At 38.7% G+C, this 16576-nt stretch overlaps 1 protein-coding gene across 16 annotated transcripts in view; it reads right to left on the bottom strand.

Moving 5' to 3' along the window:
- NEK10 (NIMA related kinase 10) overlaps window positions 1-16576 on the bottom strand; it is a 251860-nt gene that overhangs the window by 90520 nt on the left and 144764 nt on the right. For 15 of the 16 annotated variants that reach the window (XM_063637016.1, XM_055285235.2, XM_063637000.1 and 12 more), the window contains 2 exons: window positions 6558-6687; window positions 5642-5712 (listed from right to left, as the gene is read on the bottom strand). The exons of the other annotated variant lie outside the window; for it this stretch is intronic. In XM_063637016.1, coding sequence (XP_063493086.1) covers window positions 5642-5712; window positions 6558-6687 — 201 coding nt within the window. The remainder of the gene's footprint in view (window positions 1-5641; window positions 5713-6557; window positions 6688-16576) is intronic. 16 annotated transcript variants of the gene reach the window in all.

Genomic DNA, 16576 nt, shown 5'->3' with positions numbered 1-16576 from the left:
TGCCCAATTTCTGCCGCCGAAGAAAGAAGTAAAAACTAAAAGGCAGAAATGGAATCCACAGGCAAATAGCCCAGCACTGTGCCCTGGACTTGTTAGTTAAAAATCAACCCCTGACCTAACCGCTTGTGTTATCTATAGATTTCAGACATTGTATGGAAAAGCATCGTGAAAATCCCTGTCCTGTTCTGTTCTGTTCTGATTACCAGTGCATGCAGCCCCCAGTCAAGTAACCCTTGCTTGCTCAATCAATCACGATCCTTTAACACAGACCCCCTTAGAGTTGTAAGCCCTTAAAAGGGACAGGAATTGCTCACTCGGGGAGCTCAGTTTTTGGAGACGTGAGTCTGCCGATGCTCCCAGCTGAATAAAGCCCTTTCCTTCTACAACTCAGTGTCTGAGGAGTTCATCAGACTCATGAACTCATCCTGCTACAGAGTAATTACTACTGCTACCCACACATCATAGATGAGAAAATTGGGCCTCATCCTGCTGCAAAGTAATTACTACTGCTACCCACACATCATAGATGAGAAAATTGGGCCTCATCCTGCTGCAAAGTAATTACTACTGCTACCCACACATCATAGATGAGAAAATTGGGCCTCAGGGAAGTTAAATTGAGTGGAAGAGGAGGCATTAGAATCCAGTTGACTCCAGAACCTGGTGACGCTCTAAACCTTTACACTCTAATGTTGCTATCTGACTCCCCTACTAGTATGTTAACCCCAAGAGTCCTGGGTAGCCATAGCCAGGGTCTATTACTTTCAGAAGAGATTTACAGTCCTATTTGCCCAGATTTACAAAATCAAAGCAATGTCTCTGCAGCTTGTTATTTGCGCTACCCCTCCCTTGCCCTTTGTGGCACTCAAATACCTATTAAAAGGAGAAATTAAATGAGCAAATATGGTACTTTTGTCTTGACACCTCTGACGACTCTGTCAATTTTTAATGTAGTTTCCAAAAAACAATAAAGAACAGGAACAAACATAGAGATGAGCAGTTTAAATATATTTGGATTCATTAACAACAAGGCATGATCCAGTGTTTGTGGAATCAAATGATTTAAAGACAGGTTCGTCTCATTTCCCATAATATTAACCATGATGATTGCCAAAATTGCTCAAGTATTTACCATTCTGCAAGCCCTATCCTAAGTGATTTGCATATGTTACTTTGTGTAATCATCACATCAGCCTAATGAGACTGGTAGTATTATGATTCTAATTCTACTAGATCAGAAAACAGGGATGCAGAAATAATGGTCAAATCACTCTTTTTTTTATTTTTATTTAAAATTTTTTTTTGAGATGGAGTTTTTTTCTTTTCACCCAGGCTAGAGTGCAATAGCTCAATCTCAGCTCATTGCAACCTCCACCTCCCAGATTCAGGTGATTCTCCTTCCTCAGCCTCCCAAGTAGCTGGAATTACAGGTGCACACCACCAGGCCTGGCTAATTTTTGTATTTTTAGTAGAGATGGGGTTTCACCATGTTGTCCAGGCTGGTCTCAAACTCCTGACCTCAGGTGATCTGCCTGCCTCAGCCTCCCAAAGTGCTGGGATCACAGGTGTGAGCCACTGCACCTGGCCTCAAATCACTTTTTAGAGTTTGCAACTGTTTACATGACTTAGCCCCAGGTAAGCCTGTCTTCAGAGCCTGAGGCCTTAAGACTGTAGATTTCGGCTTCACTGTTGTTGTATAGAAATGCTAGTGATTTTTGCACATTGGTTTTGTATCCTGCAACTTTGCTGAAGTTGTTTATAAGCTTAAGGAGCTTTTGAGCCAATACTATTGGGTTTTCCAGATATAAGATAACATCATCTGCAAACAGGGATAGTTTGACTTCTTCTCTTCCTATATGGATGCCCTTTCTTTCCCTTGCCTGACTGCTCTGACCAGTACTTTCTTTTTTTTTTTTTTCATTATACTTCAAGTTTTAGGGTACATGCGCACAACGTGCAGGTTAGTTACATATGTATACATGTGCCATGTGGGTGTGCTGCACCCATTAACTCGTCAATACTATGTTGAAGTATTGTCTTGTGCTGATTTTCAAGAGAAATGCTTCCAGCTCTTGCCTATTCAGTATAACACTGGCTGTGGGTCAAGCCAAGAGCCAGATCAGGAATGCAATCCCATTCACAATTGCCACAAAAAGAATAAAATACCTAGGAATACAGCTAACCAGTAAAAGAGCTTTACAGAGAGAACTACAAAACACTGCTCAAAGAAATCAGAGATGACACAAACAAATGGAAAAATATCCCATGCTCACAGATAGAAAGAATCAATATCATTAAAATGACAATACTGCCCAAAGCAATTTATAGATTCAATGCTATTCTTATCAAACTACCAGTGACATTGTTCACACCACTAAAAAAAAGATTTTTAAATTTACATGGAACCAAAAGAGCACCTGAATAGCCAAGGCAATCCTAAGCAAAAAAAAAAAAAAAAAAACAAAGCTTGAGTCATCATGCTACCTGACTTCAAACTATACTACAGGGCTACAGTAACCAAAACAGCATGGTATTGATACAAAAATAGACACACAGACCAGTGGAACGGAAAAGAGAACCCAGAAATAAGGCTGCACACCTACAAACATCTGATCTTCAACAAACCTGACAAAAACAAGCAATGGGGAAAAGATTCCCCATGTAATAAATGGTGCTGGGATAACTGACTAGCCAGATGCAGAAAATTGAAATTGAACCCCTTTACAAAAATCTGAACTGAACCCCATATACAAAAGTCAACTCAAGACAGATTAAAGCCTTACATGTAAAACCCAAAACTACAAAAATCCTGGAAGACAACCTAGGCAATACCATTCAGAACATAGGCACAGGCAAAGATTTCATGACAAAGATACCAAAAGCAAAAATTGACAAGCTGGGGGCCAGGCATGGTGACTCACGACTGTAATCCCAGCACTTTGGGAGGCCGAGGCGGGTAGATCACGAGGTCAGGAGATGGAGACCATCCTGGCTAACACCGTGAAACCCATCTCTACTAAAAATACAAAAAATTAGCCAGGTGTGGTGGCACGGGCCTACAGTCCCAGCTACTCAGGAGGCTGAGGCAGGAGAATCACTTGAACCCGGGAGGCGGAGGTTGCAGTGAGCTGAGATCGTACCACTGCACTCCAGCCTGGGCAACAGAGCAAGACTCCAACTCAAAACAAAAAAAAAAAAAAAAAGAAAAAAAGAAAGAAAAAATCAACAAGTGGGATTTAATTAAACTAAAGAGCTTCTGCACAGCAAAGGATACTATCAACAGAGTAAACAGACAACCTACAGAACAGAAGAAAATTTTTGCAAACTATGCACCTGACAAAGGTCTAATATGCAGCTTCTATAAGGAACTTAAGCAAATTTAGAAGAGAAAAACAACTCCATTAAAAAGTGGGCAAAGAACATGAACAGACACTTCACAAAAGAAGACATACATGTAGCCAACAAGCATGAAATAAAGCTCAACATCACTGATCATTAGAAAAATGCAGATCAAAATCACAATGAGATACCATCTTATACCAGTCAGAATGGCTATTATTAAAAAGTTAAAAAATAACAGATGCTGGAAAGGTTCAGCGAAAAAGGAACACTTATGCACTGTTGGTGGGAGTGTAAATTAGTTTTACCATTGTGGAAAACAATGTGTAGTGATTCCCCAAAGACATAAAAACAGAACTACCATTCAACCCAGCAATCCCATTACTGGCTCTATACCTAAAGGAATACAAATCATTCTATCACAAAAACACCTGTACACATATGTTCACTGTAGCACTATTCACAATAGCAAAGACATGGAATCAACATAAATGTCCATAAATTCTAGACTGGATAAAGAAAATATGGTATACATACACTATGGAATACTATGTAGCCATAAAAAGCAACAACCTCATGTCTTTTGTAGGAACATGGCTGGATCTGGAGGCCATTTCCTTAGCAAACTAATGCAGGAACAGAAAACCAAATACTACATGTTTTCACTTATAAGTAGGAGCTAAATGATGAGAACACCTGGACCCATAAAGGGGAACAGCAGACACTGGGATTTATTGGATGGTGGAGGGCAGGAGGAAGGAGAGTATCAGGAAAAATAGCTATTGGGCACTAGGCTTAATACCTGGGTGATGAAACAATCTATACAACAATCCCCCATGACACAAGTTTACCTGTATAACAAACCTGCACATGTGCCTCTGAACTTAACAATTTTTTAAAAAATCAATTAAAAAAATAAGACTGTAGATTAGTATTGTGCCAAAGAAAGAAAGGTTTAGATATCATCCTACAAAAACAGGTGAGGAGTAATATTAGCACAAACAATGGGCTAGGAGGAGAAATCAAAGGGAAAGGGGTATAGCCACAATAATACATCTATTATATTTCATCAGAGATGGGGCTAAGTGCTAGCACAGATAGCAACCCAAGTTTTAAAAGACTCAGAAGGCAGATGAAAAAAGATTCTATCCGGGGTGACTCTAGAATTTCTACAATCCAAAATACTGAGGATTTGGCTCAGTTTGATGGGATGGAGAAATCCCATCAACTTAAGTACCCAACTTAAGTACTCAAGATGCAACTTAAGTACCCAAGATGGTCCAGAAATAGCAATCAGCCAGATACATGAGTCATTTATTCTTACAAGCAATATTTATTAAGGGTCTACTCTGTGCCAGCCACGGCTTTGGGCAATAAAAGCTGCAAACTAAACTGACTAAGTCCCTGCTCTTGAGTTTCCATTTTGGTGGGGAACAGACAGACAATAAACAAAAAGCATGTATGCACATGTATAATATGTCAGGGATGATGAGTGCTGTGAGCTTTTTAAAGCAGGCAAGGAGGTTAGAGAGTACTGCGAGGTAGTGGGGCCATCAGGGTGGGGAACATTTTAGCAGAGACCTAGAGGAAGTGAGGGCCTGTGTCACACATATATCTGACGAAAGAGAGTTCTAGGAAACCATGAAAGCAAGGGCAAAGGTCTAGAAGGAGGGTTCATGCCAGGACTGGCGGAAAGCACCATGTGGCTGGAGCAGAGAAAACAGAAGGGGAAGTGGGAGGGAGCATGGGTGACAGGCCAGCAGGCATTGGCCAAAACTTTGGAAGTACAACTAAATAATGACTTTCATTAAACTCCTGCTATAGTGGTAGCTGGAGCTCCTGATTCTCTATGAAAAATTATGATAAATTACATTATCGGTTTAAAAATGGAAATTAAAAAGTACCTGCAACTTTATCATCTAACATAGCTTTTTGTTTCATGTGTTCTTGTCCGGCCTTTTTCCAATTTTTTGCATATTTTTATGGGGTTTGTCATGGCTACAAACACCTTTACATCATATTTATTTTACCCACATATCACAATGTGTTTTACGGGTTGTTACAAACCCTTCCAAATAATCGTTCTAGTGGTTGCACAGTAAGTGAATGCTCTACTTCCTCTTGGATACTTAAGTAGTGTCCAAATAGTCACTGTTACTGATGATGCACAAACATCTTTCTAGATTTGGATTATGTAGGGACTCTTTCTCTTCATGAGCTTTTATCCATAAATAGTGATTAATTATAGACATGAGGTATTTCTTGATTGTCCCTACATGTCTGAAGCCGCAAGACTAATTACCTGCTGATGGTGTCTGTTACTTTTTCAGAGTAGATACCTTCTGGCACTGGTTCATATACCGCCTCCACTATCTGCAAAACAAACAGACTAGAGTGATGGAAGCAAAGGGGCCACGGATGTCTTTGAATAGTTAGTACTTGACCATAACCTGAGAGTTACTAATTAAGCAGGATAACTTCATACACAAATTTTACTCAGAAATCCTGACCAAATAAAACATTTGCATCAATTAAACAGTTCTTGAATGTGGAATTATATTCTCCAAGCTGAGTTAAAAATTAACCTTAGATTCATAATAAAATGGTGTATGAGATAATATAAGGTGCTGGATTGTGAGTAGTCCAGACTGCAATTAAAAATAAAAGACTAGCCAGGTGCAGTGGCTCACACCTGTAATCCCAGCACTTTGGGAGGCCGAGGTGGGTGGATTACCTGAGGTCAGGAGTTCAAGACCAGCCCGGCCAACATGGTGAAACCTAAAAAAAAAAACAAAAAATTCAGGCATGGTGGCACATACCTGTAATCCCAGCTACTCAGGAGGCTGAGGCAGGAGAATTGCTTGAGCCTGGGAGGCAGAGGTTGCAGTGAGCCAAGATCATGCCACTGCACTCTAGCCTGGCCGACAGAGTGAGACTTTGTCTCAAAAATAAATAAATAAATAAATAAAAAATAGAAAACTAAAATGTCTTTTTAAAAATAATTTTGTATTATAAATAAAGACAATTATCGAGGGAAATAAGCCATTACACGAGATATATACTTAGAAGAAAGCGGAAAAAATAAACTGGATCATGCAGTTAAAAACAATTCTTGCTTTTAATGGGCAGTTATATACAAATCACAGAGATCTGTTTAATAAGAAAAGGAATTGCATTTTTAACTACACGAGACCCTTTTGTCTCCCAGTGTTGCTTACTTTTGTAGCCAAGGACAGCATGTTAGTGCTGTAGAAGGGGGGATTCAAAGTCGCCATCTGATAAAGGATGCAACCTGCTGCCCAGACATCAACCTTCTCCCCATACGGCTCACTCTTCAGTACCTCAGGGCTGACGTAAAATAAGGACAATACATGCTAAGGAAGGGAGAATCTGCTCAGAAAGATCCAGTTTTCAACCTTTATTAGAGTTATTTTTTAAGTATCTGAAATGCTTAACTTAATCACTATTTCAGGAAAGGATATCAAAAAGTCTGTTTGAAATTTCCCAGCCTCAGATGAACCAGGAAGCATATCAAGCAATTCCAGCTTAAGCACTAAATACCAAGAACTCATATAAATATCACCTAGTATGCATCCAAGGATGTGTTTATTTCCAGAAAGAGCTAGCCCACTGTGGTAGATGGAGTTGCTGGCCCCAGTTCTTTGCTGCTGTGGGAGCTTCTCTACATCTCACCCTTGCTGTAGCCTCTTCAAGGCAGTGTTCATCATCCGCTCCTGCCTTTGGTTTTGACTGTGTTTTCTTCCTTTGACCAGTGGAATGTGGAAGTGACAATAACCTGATTAGAGCCTCAGTCTGAACAGGTACCGAGGGCTTCCATTTATCCTTCTAGGAGCTTCAGTCCACTACCACAGGAAGAATATGTAACAGGTAGCTTCCACCCTTGCAGCCGGGGCCCAGCATAAGACACACAGAACCCGTCTGCCCCCAGACAACCCATATACCAACAGGCTGGAGAACTAGCCTAGCAGGCTCACATACCTGTGATTCTGAAGTTGAATGCCACTGAGACTTTGTGGTGATTAATGATAAGGTGTTAATTCGGAAAAAACTGACTGATAGAGCCTTCCCCTTTGCTATTCAGCTCTAGCATATAAAGTAGGGGGAAGACCATATTTAAATATGTTGCGGGAAATGACAATATCTACCATGTTTGCTGCTTCTGAAATTGCCACACAATTTAAACAACATTTAAATAATCTGCAAGGGTTCTTGAATCTATTTTTTAATTTAATTGGATTTAATTTATGTGGAGGCGAGTGTAGTTCCCTTGGACATTTTGTAATAATAGAAGTTTCCTTTAACATATATGTACACTAAAAAACAAAGTACTAAAAGTACTCAACACACACACACCCTAAATTAAGTAGCTTGCTAATTCAGTTCCATAATAAGTACTTGGGTCTGGCCTCAGTACTCTAATGGAGTAAAGATTAATATAGTTAGCATTGACAGTGGGTTAAGGTATACAGAAATTCATAAATTAGCATCAAAACAATCAGGGCAGGTATACATCAGCATTGACTTAAAAATAATCAACAAATTACTGTTCTTGAGAAGAAGAAGAATTCCTAGTGTAAGATTTATAGTATGTATTTGCAAAGAAAAGTATGATTTCTAGGTCTATCAGTTAAGCATTTTCATTTTTAGTGTTTTTCAGTTCAATAGTATGGAAATGGGGGAATTGGGGCTTAGATTTCCACAAGGCTCTGCTGGTTTTAACTGTGCAAAAAGTATTCCCTGCCATCCCTTCATCAGCTGTTCGCATTAAAAAAAAAAAAAATGCTTTAACAAGAGGAAAACATGCTCAACACAGAAAATGTCTTTGGCTCCCCACAGACAAATTTCTCATATTCTCATCTACTGAGATCTCAGAAGATTTGCTTCATATTTCCAAAAGATCATGAAGCACAAGCTGTGAGTGTTCCACCCATATCCCCTCAAATCCCTTTCGCATTTCCTATTTTTGGTGTGCTTTCACTCCCCACAGCCAGCACCTGCACTTGTTTGGAGGACAGCTTTCTATTTTTTCCTCAAAAGATAAATTTTCAATGTCTCGTTTATAAGGGCACTAATCCCATTGGTGAGGGCAGAGCCCTCATAATCTAATCACCTACCACAGGCCACACTTCCTAATACCATCACGTTGCAGGTTAGGATTTCAATATAAGAATTTTGGAGAGACACAAGCATTCAGTCTGTAGCAGACTTTCCTCTCGAAACACTGCTATGCTTTTCACTCATCCAGTAAATATGACTAAGCACCTCCAAAGTACTAGTCACTCTTCTACCTGCTTGGAATCTGTCCTCATGGGGCTTACCTTCTAGTAAGGGACAGGAGGCAGAGAAGATATAAAATAAAACACAAGAAAATAAAAGTAAATGATGTAGTATTTTAATAAGTGAAAAATGCTATAGGAAAATAAACTTGACTAGAATAAAGGAGGTCTGGAGAGGAGGTAAGGTGGCAAGTTGCAATATTAGAAAAAATGGCTCCTTCCTCCCTCTCAGATAGCATATAATGACCCTTCAGTGGCTTCCTCCTTCATTCACTCGTTCATCTTCTCTTCATACTTTACTCTCTCCTTGGATAATTTCATTCACATCCAAGGCTTCCATTGAAACCATATGCTGGTAACTCGCAGACCTAATTTCCATTCCTCAAGCCCCTCAAGTGCTTGAGATGAAGGCTCTGTTACAAATCACTGACTAAAATAGGGTTAAAGCAGTGGACTCTAAACAATTTGCCTATTTTATAAATTAGGGCGGAGAACTCATCTCAAGTCTACAATGCTTACTTTCTTGAATTTCAAGCACTGTTTCTGAGGTGTACAAAACAACCCTGCAGGACAAAGGCGTGAGCATCTGCAACAGGAAGATAGCTCCCTGGGAGATATCTTAAAGCCCTGGGCCTGTGACTGTCTTTGCCCACACATGACTTCCTGAGACAAACATTTCTATTTATTTTTCTACTTCCACCTCTGCTTCCATTTGCACTTCAAAACTAGTCACTTCAAGCAATTCTTTTAAATATGTGTGTGTGCTATGGGAGCTTTTTCTTAATCTGCAAGACTCCGGGGTGACTACTCTGCATCCCAGGGAACCTTTCTGATGTCAAGAGTTAATGTTTCCAGGACATCTGCTGGTTTCAGATTTGCCCCTAATTCCTGGTGTGTCCAGCATTACCACATTAGCAGTTAAATTTATCCTCTAAATGCTAGTTCTTTCCTCAAAAGATAAGATTATAAGATTTGACAACTAAGAGTTTATAAGAACTAGCTTATTTTCATCATTAATGAGCTGAAAGAAATACTAGGGCACAGGTATGAGAAATTGAAGAAGAAATTAAAACCTTAAGAGAAATTGAAAAACTATCATTGAAGAAGTAACTCATTGACAATATAATGATATAGCATCTTGGAAACAATGATATTTAGAGATGTCATAAAAGAAAATGTTCCCTTAACAAGCGTTAGAAAATACTAATAAAAGAATCTCAAGGAGTTTGGGACACAGTGAGGGCTAAATTGTTTGAAGACTATTACAAAGTCTATTTGATAAATAAATAAAAATAGACTTACTACTGTAAGTAGTAACTTCTATTGAAGTTGTTTATCCAATAATATTTGCTTCACTAGGTAGAGACAGAAAAGGGATTTTTGCATCCCACTGCAATGTGTTAATTCTGAGTCTATTAAAAAGTACACTTAGTTCTCAGGTATTGGCTATCACACCTTCATCTCCTGGGAGTACCTTAAATACAAAGGAGAAAGAGAACTAACTTATCATCGTTACTGAAAAAAGAACATAAACCTTCTGTCTGAAGGTTTAAGATGCATTATTTGTGCACCCAAGGAGGCAAAACTCCATCTGAACTCATGAGGATAAAATTCTGACCTGAGATGACATAATTAAGTCTGTGTGCCAATAAGTAACCATCTATTTAGACTGAAAATCAAATGATGCTCTAATTATAATTCATTGTACAGCATGTAGCAATATAGGATGAATAAAATGTGTGTGTGTGTATTTTTGTGTGTATGCATGTATTGTGGATGTCTGTGTATTTGTATGTGTATGTGAATGTTTGTGTGCATGTCCATGGATATTTATGGTTGCTGAAGGTAGGTGAACCGTTGCCGAGAAATGGCTCAAAAAACCATCACTATGGTAGGATAGGAGTTAATGAGAACTAATGAGGATGCGGAAACTTGGAAAAACCACGGGGAAATAAATCTCGGTGCATTTTCTGGAAAAACTGAGCAACATAATATTCAGATATATGGTGAGATAAGCATAGCTTAGCAGAAAAGACACTAGGCAGGAATCATGAATGTAGAGAGATTCATCCATGCCTTGATCTTTTTCTATAAGGTCCTACTTATTATAAGCACTTAATAGCATTGATAAAATATAACCTGGTCCCACAAGAGCCACAAAAATTAAAGAGCACCCTGATCAGCCTTGTGGCATTCTCCACTATGGAGGAGTAAAGGGATTGAGCCAGAAAAGAGACTGGAAGGCTGGACAAGCCCACTAATGTGGTGATCAGGGAAATGAGAAGATGAAAGCCACAGGACTTCAGAATTGATTGGATGTGGGGAGGAGAAAAAGAGAAAGGAAAGATGATCCCCTTCTTCTCTAAGCTCCCAAGTATTTGGTTCTGGTGACTAAATGGGTATAAGAGTCATTAACACAGATACAGGGGGAGCAGATGTGCAGGAAGAAACTACATCAATTTGGAATATATTAATTCATGTATGTCTGCAAGATCCACAATTGGGGATATTCAATGGGCAACATCATTCTAGATGTGAAGAGTCTCTCAAAACCTTATCCTCAGAGCATGTGCTGTCTGTAAGCCTGGCATCACGGAAATGTTCTCAGCTCATAGATGACTACTGCCATTATGCAGTTAGTTAAAAAGATTTGATACCTAAACAGCTCTGACTTTTCTGAACACAAACCTCTTACAGAGAGACAAGAGAATTAGAAGACACATTCAAGAGCTGTGGAATAATATACTATGCCACTAAAAGAAATTGGCACACCTTTAACACAAATTTGAGAGCCTGCCTGCTTCTGGACAGCATCCAGCATTGACAGCTTTATCCACTAAAAATATAGGACAGCCAGTTAAATTTGAATTACTTTTAAAAATGCAATAGTTGAAAAATATGCTAAAAAATACAGTAAATGGGACATAAACTAAAATGTTCATTGGTGTTTATTCAAAATTCAAATTTCATTGGCCACCCTGTATTTCATCTCGCAATCCTAAATTGCAGTATTATTCATGTACTCTTCTTTGTTAGTGTTTAAGTCATCTTTATTCTAGAAAGGCACAAAAAGAGCTATTTAAACACTATCTATGGTTTTCTGCACTTACGTTACAAAAATAGCAAAGCAGGGTGTTTATACTGGGCATTTGGGACACTTCTCTAAATGCTATTTCTTTCATGTTGCATGAAGCTATGCATTAACATGCCTTAACTGCCAATGAAATCAATGATTTAAAAATTCTTTAAAATATAAGCAGCATCTTAAAGTACAAAACACATTTGAATATATGAAATGTTAAATTCAGGCCTAGTTTTTACAAACACTTTTACCAAATGTCTCTGTAAATGTTAAGTTAGATAATAAACAAACTGGAGTAGAAGCCATCAGAATAGCCTCCGTAGTCCCATAGCAAAGGTGGGCCACGACTGGTTTCTAGATGCCAAACCCTCTTTTTAGGTCACCTAGCTCCTGTGGATTGTGTTTAGGGACATGCATGTGAACAAAACCAGAATATCTCACCCCCAAAAAACACTTCTTTGGCATATTTCCATATAGCTATTCAAAGGAACTGCAAACCACAGAAATCTTCTTGAAAATCTCTTTTGTGGAGAATATTTGCATCTGTAGAGAAAATCTACATTCATGAAATAAACAGCTAGGGTTTCTCTGAGCCCAGCCCCACCCCAGTCCTATCCAAATCCAGGAAAGATTAACTCACAGGAATGAGAGGGAGAGTATGATACCTCTGAAAGTCTGACAGAGACATGTTACCACAGGCCACCATCTATTCTGAGAACTGCTACCTGTGAAATTTCATGTGTCTTAGTCTGTTTTCTGTTTCTGTTCCTTATAACAGAATACCTGAAACTAGACAATTTATAAAGAAAAGGAACTTATTTCTTACAATTCTGGAGGCTGAAAATCCAAGGATGAGGGGCTGCATCTGGTGAGGGCCTTCTTGCTGGTGCAGACTTTCTGCAGAGTCCTGAGGCAGCACGAGGCATCACACAGCAAAGAGGCTGAGAGTGCTCACTTGGGTCTCCCTCTAGTGCCATTCTCATAATAACTCATTAATTCCTTAATCCATGAATGGATCCTCATGATCCACTAGATCATAAGGGCTCTTCTCTCATGATCCAGTGATTTCTTAAAGGTCCCATCTCCTAATACTGCCACATGGGGAATTAAGTTTCAACCTAAGTTTTGGAAGGAATAAAATTTCAAACCATAGCACTCTGTATAACAAGACCACCTTCACTAGCCAGGCCTTTTCTTGTCCCTCCCTCCCATAACCTGTCTTGCAAAATCCAAGCCCCTATTCCTTCTGCAACTTCCGGATGGTTAAAACCTTCAGTCATCTGGCCTTTTCTGAGTTTTCATATTTCATATTGTTCTCATGTACACATGTGCAAGTAATAATTTGTATACCTTTCTCCTATCAATCTGTCTATTATGCATTTGTTTTATAGACTCAAATTATCAAACCTTCAGAAGGGTGAGGAAGGAGGAAGTTATCTTCACCCCTACACATGATTCAGACCTCTAAATAACATTTTATGAACCAGAGTGACAAGACACTCCACCTGGAAGAGTTATCAATGTACTTTTTATGAATGAGTGGTAGACAACTGCTACAACTAAAACCAATCCCTTATTTGAAAGATTAATGCAATACTTCTTCAAGTTAGGGAAACATTTTATATCTAATATATATAAAATTCATAACAGTAAAAAGCAGAAGAGACTGACACTGCATTATGCAAATCAGGATCTGTGATTACCAGTGTAGCTGTTGATCTGCCTTTAATTAGTTTCTTGTTTTTACTGCAAAATGATGAGTCAAATTAGACTAAATTTTCATCTCTCCACTAGGATCAGTGGACATTGACTGAATGACACAATTGATTTCAGATCATTTCATGAGACACTCCAAATTATGTAGAATCTGTTCATGAGATAATAAATGTGCAAGTGCTGTGAAAAATACTAAGTACTATACAAATACAAAGTGGCATTATTATTACATAGAGAGATCTGTCACATTTCATAGGGACTGTGACAATAAGTGAGCTAGAAAAAAACAGGCAGCAGAATAAATATGGTAGTAAAGAAGGGACTGTCATATTCCTGAATTCTGAGGAGTTCTGAGTGGACAACCAAATAGTTGACCTTCTGTCTATTAAAGTCAAAGTCAGATAGACCAAGAACCTTTACTATTACAGGTAAAAATGTTGGTAGTGGTGACAGGGGTGTCAGTTGTCCTTTCCATTAGGTCCAGTTTGGTAAAAGTATGTATGATCTCAAAACACGAGTGGCAGCCTACTCTTACCTTGTCCCACCCATGTTAGCCTCCCTCCTGATCTTTGCCCCTAGTTCATGGAAACCCCTATCTGGCAAGTTTACCCATTCATCTCCAAGCAATACTATGAGCCAGGAGCACGTAGTAGAATACAGGAGCAAACAAACACAACACAAAATACCTGGCCTCATGGAGTTTACATTCCAGTAAAGGAGACAACCAATATACTAATTGATTGATTGACTGATTGATTGATTGACTGATTTAAAATTTATTAGATGCCATGAAGAAAACAGACTATTTTTTAAAATAACATTTATCTCATGAATTGACTTTTAAACTGTTCTGTGGCCTTAATAGGCTGTTTGACTTTGGAGGTGAGGTTGGGTAGATATTAATTTCCTCACATCTGTAAGACAGAGAGATAATTTGTAGTATCTATTCCTGTTCCAAATGCTATGTCCATCGATTAAAGACTGAAAATACCTTCGTGACAGATATGCACATAGTTTTAAGATAAAGATTACATTTCTTTTTCAGTGTGGTTTAATCTCTGAGGACAGAGTCAACAATATTTTCCAAATTAAAATGTGTTCTATCAAAACAAATTCATGAACATGTAAATAATTTTTGATTGTTGCTTTGGTACAGTATTAAAATCTGTGTTTTAAGATTTTTAAGCAAAATAAGGCATTTTTATTTTAACAGACAGCTAACACATATTTCAAAGTCACTTTTAAGAATTATAGATGTCTTAACCTGAATCATCACCACATTTGCTCAAAAAATGCTGGGCAAAGAGATCCTAAATCTGTAAACTTATGTGGCTGAAGAACAAAAGAAATTCTTTCCTCTTTCATCTCTGAAACAGAAGTTCCCTCACTGAATATGCGAAAACCAATGGCCATGGCCTTTGACAACTTCCTCACAACCAATTTCACTCTGTCTCCCTATTCCCATTTGCTGAGCAGATACAAAGACACCTGTCAACAGAAAACACAGATTTGATGACATCTGAGGACCAAGGAATGTCCTTTACACAAAATATCTTCTCTGACACCAATGTGTGAGTTCTCACAATTAGTGATTTATTCTTCTATGTTATATAGTAGTTATTTCTGGGAAGTAGATAAGGAGAAAATGAGGAAGAGGGGTGAAAATATGGGGAACGCAGGGCTTGAGTATGTTTGACAGTGACTGTTGGTTGGTGGTGGACTAAAAGATAATAGCTTGATAAGATACTGAGGCCAAGGCCACACAGGGAGTAACTTTATAGTAATTTCCCTCAAACTAGAGTGTGAGATGGAGGCAGGAGAATAGAGTCTGGAGGCAGGAAACATAAGGCCAATTCATACTGACTTCCTGGAACTAAATTAAATGGGAAATTTAATTAAATGGGAAATTAAAATTAATTTCCTATGACAGGAAATATCCTCTCCATTTACATTGGGCATGCCCCAAGTAAATGACTGTAACTTTAATTCATCTTCTTCATTTACATAGGGCATACACCAAGTAACCAATGGAAACCTCTAGAGAGTATTTAAACCCCAGAAAATCCTGTAACAGGGCTCTTGAGCCCCTATGCTCAACCCACTCCCACCTGTGAAGCATACTTTCATTTTAAATAAATCTCTGTTTTTGTTGCTTCATTCTTTCCTTGCTTTGTGCATTCTGTCCAATTCTTTGTTCAAGATGCCAAGAACCTGGACTCCCTCCACTGGTAACAAGATAAAGACAGAGTAGGGGGAATAAAGAAAGAAGGGGTTTCAGAGAGGAAGGGAGGAGGAACTTTAAGTCACATTTTATTAAAACTGATCTTTGCTGTCTGTACATCTGACATGACAACAAGCCGTTTTCCTTGGTATTTTGCTTTATTGACATTCTGGTTTGCCATAATTGGTCATCGTTTCCACTAACCTGACCAAAAATTAAGGTTTGAAAAAATGAGCAATTGTCCAATATATGACTCCTAGGTTTGTAAACCAAAACTAAAATTCAAAGCCCCTCAACCGAATCCATGGACCCATCCTGTTAGGCCAAGGGAATTCCAAAGAAACCTGAAAAACTAGTTCAGGCCATGATAGGTAAGGGTGCTCAAACATGCCTCATTATACCCTCCTCTTTTTGGAATTCAGGCACAGCTGACCAGCATTAACATTACAACAGAGATCTTAGGACTGATCTTTGTAGGAATAAGATACCAAATTCCAACCCGACTCTAGTGTAGCATCACGCGACAGATAGCAGGCCCTGAAAAAAATCAAAGTATTTTATCCCAAAATATATTCCTTTGACATATTTTTAAAGGCCCTACAAAGCTGTCTCTTGTGGGGGAAATGCATTTTGTAGAGAACCCCCTTCCCTTTCCAGGTCTTTTTCTGATCCTGAAGAGATTAACTGAGAGTCTAGACCCTTTTAAAGGTTGGAATAGAGAGCATTTGCCATCTATTGCCTCTAAGGGCAGCCACCTATGCAACTTCATCTACATAATAAGAACCTTGCTCTCCACAATCCCATATCTTAACCCAGACACTTGTTTCCACTGATTCCAGGTCTTTAGATAATACCAGTTTTAACTAATCATCAATCAGAAAATCTATGAATCCCACCCACACCTCCTGCTTCAAGTTGTTC

The sequence above is a fragment of the Symphalangus syndactylus genome, chromosome 1 (genome assembly GCF_028878055.3).
Source record: "Symphalangus syndactylus isolate Jambi chromosome 1, NHGRI_mSymSyn1-v2.1_pri, whole genome shotgun sequence".
Lineage (NCBI taxonomy): Eukaryota > Metazoa > Chordata > Mammalia > Primates > Hylobatidae > Symphalangus > Symphalangus syndactylus.
The sequence above is the reverse complement of the archived record's forward strand: the minus strand, read 5'-3'. Positions and strand labels throughout refer to the sequence as shown.